Source organism: Vanessa cardui, chromosome 11 (assembly GCF_905220365.1).
Source record: "Vanessa cardui chromosome 11, ilVanCard2.1, whole genome shotgun sequence".
Lineage (NCBI taxonomy): Eukaryota > Metazoa > Arthropoda > Insecta > Lepidoptera > Nymphalidae > Vanessa > Vanessa cardui.
In genome coordinates, this window is record NC_061133.1 from 8876294 (window position 1) to 8885508 (window position 9215).

The 9215-nt window shown below is 30.1% G+C and overlaps 3 protein-coding genes across 3 annotated transcripts; 2 read left to right on the top strand and 1 right to left on the bottom strand.

The window, feature by feature from the left end:
- LOC124533501 (organic cation transporter 1) lies at positions 1–2996 on the top strand. Its single transcript, XM_047108835.1, has 8 exons — positions 1–274; positions 349–431; positions 516–675; positions 1029–1355; positions 1430–1654; positions 1786–2003; positions 2223–2422; positions 2723–2996. Exons 1-8 carry the CDS (start codon positions 57–59, stop codon positions 2912–2914), a joined length of 1623 nt encoding a protein of 540 aa, XP_046964791.1. The 5' UTR covers positions 1–56; the 3' UTR covers positions 2915–2996.
- Positions 2997–4024: 1028 nt separating this feature from the next.
- LOC124533502 (BTB/POZ domain-containing adapter for CUL3-mediated RhoA degradation protein 3) lies at positions 4025–7150 on the top strand. The gene is made up of 3 exons (XM_047108836.1): positions 4025–4533; positions 4618–4877; positions 4966–7150. Exons 1-3 carry the CDS (start codon positions 4368–4370, stop codon positions 5416–5418), a joined length of 879 nt encoding a protein of 292 aa, XP_046964792.1. The 5' UTR covers positions 4025–4367; the 3' UTR covers positions 5419–7150.
- A 475-nt stretch (positions 7151–7625) lies between these two features.
- Positions 7626–8955, bottom strand: LOC124533522 (INO80 complex subunit B). The gene is made up of 3 exons (XM_047108867.1): positions 8739–8955; positions 8309–8661; positions 7626–8240 (listed from the first exon to the last, which is right to left on the bottom strand). Exons 1-3 carry the CDS (start codon positions 8788–8790, stop codon positions 7695–7697), a joined length of 951 nt encoding a protein of 316 aa, XP_046964823.1. The 5' UTR covers positions 8791–8955; the 3' UTR covers positions 7626–7694.
- Between the last annotated feature and the right edge of the window lie 260 nt (positions 8956–9215).

Consider the following 9215-nt stretch of genomic DNA (forward strand, 5'->3'; position numbering starts at 1 on the left):
TAGATAATATATAAGAGTTGTAAGATACTGTTTCTTCATTATAATTTTGCATCAAAATGGATAGTATTTATGACCGGACACTAGATGAGATTGGAAATGAGAACAAATACCAAAAACGTTTTGAGATCACATATCTTGTAATGTTTATAGGATTTTGGGGCATGACATATATGAATATGATTCTCTCCCTGGCAATAACACCGCACATGTGTAAAATTCCAGAAAAACCCGGAAATATTAGTGAAATGGATTGGAAAATACTAAACATACCAAGGTAGGTATTATGAAATGATTTTTGATTTATTTTAATTTTTTATAATTGAAAATAAGTTTTTAACTTATTTTTAGGTACGAAGATACTATTACGAAGCAAAAGAAATTCGAAAATTGTCTTATATATGCTGAACCCTACAAAAATAACAATACTAAGGGTAAAATCAAATAAATATACCAAATAAATATAATGATTCTAAAATAACGAGTAAAAAGTAATTATTTGTCAATTCTTAATATAGCATGTCAAGAATATACTTTTGATAATACATGGTATGATACGACGGTGCCATCAGAATATAACTGGGTGTGCGACAAAGAATTGAATGTTGCTAATATATTGGCCTACAGCAAAGTTGGAGATATTATTGGATCAATCTTCTTTGGCTGGTTCAGTGACGTGTGCGTATTGACCGTTTAATTTAAAAAAATGGTAATATCGTCTAGGTACTTTTCTGTAAAGAGTTCCGTGCAACCAGTGATAAAAATGGAATATATTTAGGATTACTCCCGCATTCAAAAGTTTTCCATGGTTCTGTTCCTCTATGCTACATAATTATCTTAATTTTAATGAATTTGTGAAGTAACGTAACTTGGGAATCATTTCATTTTTATCGTAAATTTTTGTTCTTTACATATGCATTTTATTTATATCATTCTTATTTCTTTCGTATGTGTATATGTAACTCAATTCTTTCAAAACAGTCAGAAAGCTTTCGATGATATTTATAATATTTAAAAATGTTTACTTACAGATACGGCCGACGCTATACATACATAATTTCAGTAACGATGTTGATATTAGGACGATTAATTTCTTTAGTAGCTGGAAATTCATATATAATTTTTTCTCTTGGCTGTTTCATTGCAAATTTACCATCTTGGTCAGCACCACAAAATGTTACATCTATATCCATAGAAATGTCTTCAACGAGACGCCGATCTCTTATTGCCAGTATACGATTCACAGCTTATAGTACCGGATTATTTGTGATGGGCTTATTATTCTGGTGGATTAGAGACTGGAGAATATTTACCATAGTTACAACAGCTCCATTGATTCCTTTTTTAATAATGTCTTGGTAAGTACTTTCATGGACTTACTCATCAATAACAAATGTCAGTTTTGTTCCTAATATATTAAATTACTTTGCAGGACAATGATTGAATCTCCTCGATGGTTATACACTCAAGGTAGATTACAGGAATCATTAACTCAATTAAAGAAAATAGCAAAAGTTAATAAAAGAAAAATAGAGAACAGCACAGAAAAGGAGCTGCTGAGCGCAAATTTGAGCGAATCACCTCAAGTCTTTGGTGTGATGATGTTGTTTTCCTCAAGACAACTTACAATAAATACATTATTACAGGCAATCATTTGGTAAGAAAAATAAATATTTTCTTCTTTTATAAGAATACTTATCCTTCAAAAAAGACGATTTTTTTCTTATGTTAAAATACAACCGTATTTTTTATTTTTTTAAATGTTTTTTAATAAGTTTCATTTTATAGGATTGTTGCTTCCTTGAGTTATGTGCTGCTATTGATGAGATCAGGAGAAAAAACAGACGGTAACCCATTTCTTGATTTCGCATGGCAATCATTAATAGAGGTACCTGCAGTCTATCTAGCGGCTTGGCTTGCGGATAAAATTGGTCGCCGTTACACAGGAATAGTATCAATCGGAGTTACAGCAGCCATGTGGACGAGTTTAGCTATTAGAGAGAATAGTACGTACATAAAGTATATCATACTAGATAGAAATGCTTTCAAATTGATATAATATTATTTAATAAATTAATATAAGACTATACTTAAATAATAAGATTATTACCTTTTTTTATTAGTACTTGATCGTTCATTCATAATTCCATAAAACCTAAACTGTTTTTGCAAAAAAAAAAAGTTTTGTGTGTACTGTTTTATTTAAATTTTCTGTTTCAATCTAGGCGCAGGGGGATGGATACGCGAATGGTGGATGGGAACTTTATTGAACATTGTTGCCAGATTAGCAACAGCTGTTATGTTTTTTATAATTAATTTGTTAAACATGGAACTTTACCCAACTTGTATTCGTCAAACGGGTACGGCTCTAGGAAATATCGTTGCTGGAACAACTTCAGTGGTGGCACCTTATGTGTTATATTTGGTAAAGATAACATTTTTATTTGTGATCATATTATATTAATTAATATAACATTTCAATATTTATAATGTTAACTTTAAAATAAATATACCTTATATTTGTATTGTTTTAAAAATAGAGAAATATGTCACTGGTGAGGCAAAAAAATGTGATCTAATTGGGAGCAAAAATACTTCCTTCCTTCTTTATATTTTTAAAACCCACATATTATCCTATACTATACACAATTTTTTTCCTAATTAATGGTATTAATTATTTCTTGTGTATTATAATTGTACTAATAAGTACTTTGTATTGTTACAGGGCCGACGAATTGATTCAAGGCTACCTGGTATTATTGTGTCACTCACATGTTTAGTGGGTATTTTAGCAACGTATTTATTACCCGAAACCTTAAAAGCAAAACTACCGGAAACTTTAGAAGAAGCCCAAACATTTGGACGTAAAAATAAAAGTATTGATTCGAGACAATTACAACCCTTAAAAACACCATAAAATGGGTAATAATGAAATCAAACCTATCATTTGAATTATTTTAAAGAAATGCTACATATGCACACTAAATTATACACTAAATTATATTTTTTACGTTATAAATAGTCAAAACAAAAATAAACGGATTGATTAAAGAGTATGTTTTATTCCTCAACTTGACATCGAATTTTGACTTTCTCTATATTTCTCTATATATTATCTAACTGATGAAATAGAATACTTTATTCATATAACGATGTTCTTCAAGTACATGAGTTTACTTTGATATTCTGGTTTATTAAAACTTTTCTGTTATAATTAAAAGGCTATTAACTTCCTTAAATGATTTAAACAGAAACGACACTGCATATACTAACTTATATTTTTGATATCTTAGCATCTCTTTTGTCTCGCCTGCTACACGGATGAAGAGCATAGGTAGCCATTGTCACCTTTAATCTAGAGCGTGAAAGCCTTCACATAGTCGATGAAGACGTATTTATATGAAGTAAACTATATTATTTAGTAATACAGTCGGTATTGTACTTCTACGTTGTGTCGAAAAGCAGGAGAAAGTCTGACTTTTCAACCGTTGTACATTTTTTATTTTCATTACCCGTTAAAATCCTACGTCGTTTTACCTTTTGATCACGATTCTCGAGTCTAATTTTCGTTTATCCCTGCAAACAAGTTGTGTCATTGGTGTAGCGCGGACAGAATAACCACTCTGCATAATATGGTTGCTGGATGTGTCCCATGTGAATTGCAGAAAAGTTAGGTGTTTATGACATTTAGAGAATATAATAAGAAATGCTTGTATAACTTGTATAATATGTCGTGTAATATATACGTCGTATTGGTTATGCAAAAAAAATGGTAGATGCCATTTTTTGTAAAAAGGTCACATTTTTTTTATTTTGTATAAATCTTAGTTTTAACGTTAGGTTTTCACTTGCATAGTTGCAAAGAAATTTTGTAATTGATTCTTCTAAAACTCATAAGATTATCTACAAACTGCACATCTTAAAACTTTTGTCGTCAAACCATTTGTAGTTGATTAATTTTATTAAAATCATATTATTTAATATTAATTAAATTTAAGAGTAAATAAAAATAATAACATTTAATTTGTTAATACATTCTAAAGTTTCTTATTTGAATTTCTTGCATAATTCCGGGTCTAAATTAATAAAATATACCTGTGTATATTCTGTTACAATTTTATTGTGCGTTTTTATCTGTATTTAATATTTATCGATTATCAAATATCTGTGTGATGGTAAATGTAAATTTTATAAATGGCGCCTGGCGGTGCTTATTAGGGCTATAATATCAACTCTGTTAAATAAAAAATTGTTCACAGAATGATTGAAATAATATTTTAAGCTTAGATTTTGTGGTTTTCAAAACACGTAAATATTTGACGTGTTATCAGTATTTGTGTTATAAGGTATCCACAAGTTAGTTTTATAAAATGTCGGGCGATCACAAAACATTGATAAAGGGTAGCCCATCGCAATATGTAAAATTAAACGTAGGTGGAACTTTATTTTATACTACAATTGGTACTTTAACCAAAAGTGATAATATGCTGCGAACAATGTTTAGCGGTAGAATGGAGGTTCTTACAGATTCGGAAGGTACCTAATTGTATTTTTTTACTAACATTAGTTATTTATCAAACTATCTCGATATAATAATTTATGTGTACTTAATTTTTGTAGGATGGATATTAATCGATCGTTGTGGCAAGCATTTTGGTACAATTCTGAATTATCTTCGTGATGGAACGGTGGCACTGCCTGATACATTTCGGGAAATAATGGAATTATTAGCTGAAGCTAAATACTTTTTAATCGAAGAGCTCACCGATTCATGCCAACAAGCTCTTAGTAAGAAAGAAAGAGAAGCAGAGCCAATATGCAGAGTTCCTTTAATAACATCGCATAAAGAAGAACAACTTCTCATTATGTCAACTTCTAAGGTAAATATACAATTGAATTATGATATTTATGGCAACATAAACTATATATAGTATTAGTTTTGAAATAATTATTTTGTTCTTCCCACAGCCTGTTGTAAAACTGCTGATCAACAGACACAATAACAAGTACTCTTATACTAGCACGTCAGATGATAATTTGCTAAAAAATATTGAGTTATTTGACAAGCTATCTCTACGCTTCAGTGGGCGTGTCCTTTTTATAAAGGATGTTATTGGTTCCAATGAAATTTGCTGCTGGTCCTTCTTTGGTCATGGAAAAAAGTGTGCTGAAGTTTGTTGCACATCAATTGTTTATGCAACTGATAAGAAACATACTAAAGTAGAATTTCCTGAAGCCAGAATATATGAAGAAACATTAGGCATTTTACTGTATGAAAGTAGGAATGGACCTGACCAAGACTTGATTCAAGCCACGTCATCACGTGGTGCTGTTGGTGGCCTGTCTTGCACAAGTGATGAAGAAGAAGAGCGCTCTGGCTTAGCTCGTTTGAGGTCAAATAAGCAGAACAATCAATCTTAGCGGTTACAGTCCGGTTTGGCTCGCCTCCGGAGCTCCAAACGTACAAACGTTTGATACCAAGCCGGTTTTTACTTTCCTCTGTGCTGGCTACCATGCTTAGGATTTTAAATTTGACTGAACTATTGTCTACACTGTGAGTCAACTTTCTGTGACTTCCTTGTCTAATGGTGATTTTGAACATTAAGTGAATGAAGCATTTACTCTGAAAAGTTGGAAACATGGACAATACACATTAGTGTACACAGAATGAGTGATAATATACACACAACATGTTTTAAGGTTTTAGTTCATGATATGTAAATTGAATTAATCAGCCCACAAGACAATGTAAGGGTGTTTCCTTTTAAGGAAAGGGTTTAAAAACATTTTATAACAAGTCATGAACTAAAATATTATCATTTACTAGTATCGGTAATATATAGATATTACTGGTAGCATTATTAGATCTACAATGTGTAAATGTATGTATGCTTCTTACAATATTTACCTAATGAGAAGAGTACATAAATTTTATTTCTGTTCAAATTGCAGTATTGTATTTGTTTATGAATGTTTAAAGATAGTTGATGTTTTACCAATTCAAACATTTTTTTCCTATTTCCTTCATACTTGAAAAGCATATTTATTTAATAAATGAGTATTAAAGACAGAATTTGCTGAGTAGTATTTTAACATTATGAGAACTGTGTACAACTTTTATAGTACATTATTCATAGAATAAGATTAAAAATTTATCACATAATTGACAGCTCAATAATATGCCAAATTGATGTTGTCTTTAAAAATTAGATCCAAGTCTATATTTAGGCTATGTATTTAAATTATTCTAGCAGTACTCTATTAGAATGGTCTTAATGTAATTGTATGTGCACTTAAGTATGGAGATAGAAATTCCAAAACATAAAATTGAAAACAGGTAAAAGAATATTAAAAATTTTCAAAGATGTATTTATTGTTACTATGAACTGAACTTGAGTTATTTCAAATACTACTTTTTTAGTGATATATAGTATAGTTGAATTTGCATTAGTCATGATAAATGTTCCCAAGATGTAGATGGTAGGTGCAGTGGCAAGTAGTGGCCTCTCACATTAAATATAAGGTGCATGTTCAATGTATTTATGTGTATCTTTAGCATTAAGTTGTGATATAGCGGGGAAGTTAACTTGAGACCTTTTTGGATAAAGACACCTTGACAGATGTCATGTTAAAATTAATGGTAATACATATTTTATCTCTGAATGAAAACATTTAATGAATATTTTTGAAATTATGTACTGCTATCTGAGGTCTCAAGTAAGCTTTGAGTTGATGATTATGCATGTTTAAAATGAGATGTTATTGATGCCACTAGTTAAAAAGCTGAGTCTAGTCTGATATTTATTGTTCCAATTCTATTGTAATGAGAATATTTATATCAGTGGGAATGATTTGAGGCTATTACTTATTTGTTATCCTGTAAGACATATTTTTAAGCCTTTCCAATTTAAAGTTATGAAGTGTTGATAGATTGACTTTATATCTCTCTTATATTGTGTATTTAAAATATTTACCTTTAAAAATGTCTAAGTCATATGAATATTTGACCATAGAAAAGTTTACTTCATTAGATTGAGGTTCAAATTGATTAAAACTAAGTGTCTACAAAGTAATAATAATACATCATTTATGTATAACATCTTAATAAATGTTTATCTCTTTTTAAATATATGCTCACTGTTTAGATGTCACATTACTGTTGTTTTATTTTAGTAATATCGTACATCCAAATACCTAATTATTCTTAGTTTCTCCGAAAGGTATGGGTAATTTTTATATATATTTGCCCAACATGTATGTATGTTAAATAAAATATTATTAAATAATTTTGCAATTTCTTCAAATACATATATGGAGTATCATCCTTATGTAGTTTCTTTTGATTGTTATACATGAAGAATCAGGTAGGTATTATTTCAAAAATCATTAATTTCAGTAATTGGTTACAATATATTTATATAATATGTGACTCAATTTCATGGTTTGAGGGACTGACAGCACTTTTTTGGGATTGGATATTAGATAGTTTGATAAATATTTAGCGAAGCTCTACTATTTGTTTATCCAAATTTACCTCAGAATTATTTCACATTACAGTAAATAATTATTTAACCTTATACACCTTGTACACATTATAATAACTAAAGGAATTAAACCCTTCCAGTTCATATTTTTTATTTTTAATATCAAAGTAATAAAACACAATTTTTAACAATTAAACTCATATTATTTTTATACTAATGACATTCATTTGCAAGTAAATTTTTCTTATAACATTCTAGGCTACATAATGGTACATTTGTTTTGGAACAGTTGTATTTTTTTATTTGATTACATCCATCAACACCGCACATTGTTGGTTTTGGAGCATCTATTGGTGGTTTGTTTTCTAAAGGGAATGGTATACCCGGTGGAAGAGATAGTGATATATCATTATCCCTATTTTTGTACACTATCATAGGTTCCCATTTCCTAATCGGTTTCCCCCTTTGTGAATTTTTAAGGTTTTTAGATTCTTGTTTCTTTAGGAGCCGGTCCATAGTTTTCTTTTTATCTTTTTCCCTCTTTTCATCAGCCAGTTGTTTTCGCTTCTGTGATTTTAATGCAGCTTTTTGTATGGCTTCAGCTGTCATGACTTTTTCTTTATAACCTGAGGGTAGTGCAAGCAATACCTCCCTACCAGGACTTGTCTCTTTATCAGTGCCTCTTTCATACATGGCTCTTTGTCTTGCAGTCATCATTTTAGGATCTTTAGGTTTAATTTTCTTTAATTCCTCATCAACCTGTAATTATACAAATTATATAAGTAGTGAAAATTTAATTGAAATAACAGTATAATTTTAAAAAATACCTCTTCAAGTTTTCCAGATTTTATTGCATCAAGCCATCGTTCCTCTTCACTTGAAGTGCCACTATCACGACCTTTTGTTTTCTTCTTTTTGGAGGACACCTTTGGTGGGGTGCTTGATGATGATCCTGGCATCGACTTTCGTGAGTCCGAAGATGACTTAACAGCTTGGGCTTTTAGAAGGTCGGCTGCTGATGTACTTGGGAGTTCTTTTTTGGACTTCATTTTAAAAGATTTATCTATACCCTCCTCGTAGGCGACATCAATTGAACTATCACTATCATAATCGTTGTCGAACTTTCGTTTTTTGTGTTTTTTATGTTTATGACGTTTATGTTTCTTTTGTGGAGAAGCATCTAAAAAATTGTTACATTGTTGAGTTTAAATTGTATGTTATTTTTTTTTCAATAAAATACTAAAGTAATTTCTTTACCGATGACTATTTCATCCTCCGTGGTACTTTGATCGCGTTGTCTTCGTACCATTTTCTTTTAAAATCGTAGTTTTAGATTTTTAACTTTATTTATAGCTGAATTTTAATAAAAATCGATACTAACAGTTTCGTGAATTTCTAATGTAAATAATATAAAATCGTGATATTGGCAGCAATTCAAATCTGTCATTTTATTTGTTTATGATCTGTGGATGTCAGCTTTGGACGCGAGTCACATAATCCATATTATGACGGTACTACACTGACGGTACTACAAAACAATATTGCGTTTTTTGTCTAAATATTTTGTAGTTTTATAATTGTATATAATTTGTCACTTTTTACATTAAGAAATTAAACTTTTAAACTCAAATTAAATTCAATGTATAAAGTGAACACCACTCATAGACAATTCATAGAGCAATAATGTTTTTTTTTTTTATGAAATAGGCAGGCGTATAAATGGCGTATAGACAA

Excerpts from the sequence above, each read along its gene's own strand:
- LOC124533502 (XM_047108836.1), top strand. The coding sequence starts at position 4,368 with ATGTCGGGCGATCACAAAACATTGATAAAGGGTAGCCCATCGCAATAT. Across the intron at positions 4,534-4,617 it reads GGTTCTTACAGATTCGGAAG|GATGGATATTAATCGATCGT; the intron begins GTACCTAATTGT and ends TAATTTTTGTAG. Across the intron at positions 4,878-4,965 it reads TCATTATGTCAACTTCTAAG|CCTGTTGTAAAACTGCTGAT; the intron begins GTAAATATACAA and ends TTCTTCCCACAG.
- LOC124533522 (XM_047108867.1), bottom strand. The coding sequence starts at position 8,790 with ATGGTACGAAGACAACGCGATCAAAGTACCACGGAGGATGAAATAGTC. Across the intron at positions 8,662-8,738 it reads GGAGGATGAAATAGTCATCG|ATGCTTCTCCACAAAAGAAA; the intron begins GTAAAGAAATTA and ends ACAATTTTTTAG. Across the intron at positions 8,241-8,308 it reads AATCTGGAAAACTTGAAGAG|GTTGATGAGGAATTAAAGAA; the intron begins GTATTTTTTAAA and ends GTATAATTACAG.
- LOC124533501 (XM_047108835.1), top strand. The coding sequence starts at position 57 with ATGGATAGTATTTATGACCGGACACTAGATGAGATTGGAAATGAGAAC. Across the intron at positions 432-515 it reads CAAAAATAACAATACTAAGG|CATGTCAAGAATATACTTTT; the intron begins GTAAAATCAAAT and ends TTCTTAATATAG. Across the intron at positions 1,356-1,429 it reads CCTTTTTTAATAATGTCTTG|GACAATGATTGAATCTCCTC; the intron begins GTAAGTACTTTC and ends ATTACTTTGCAG.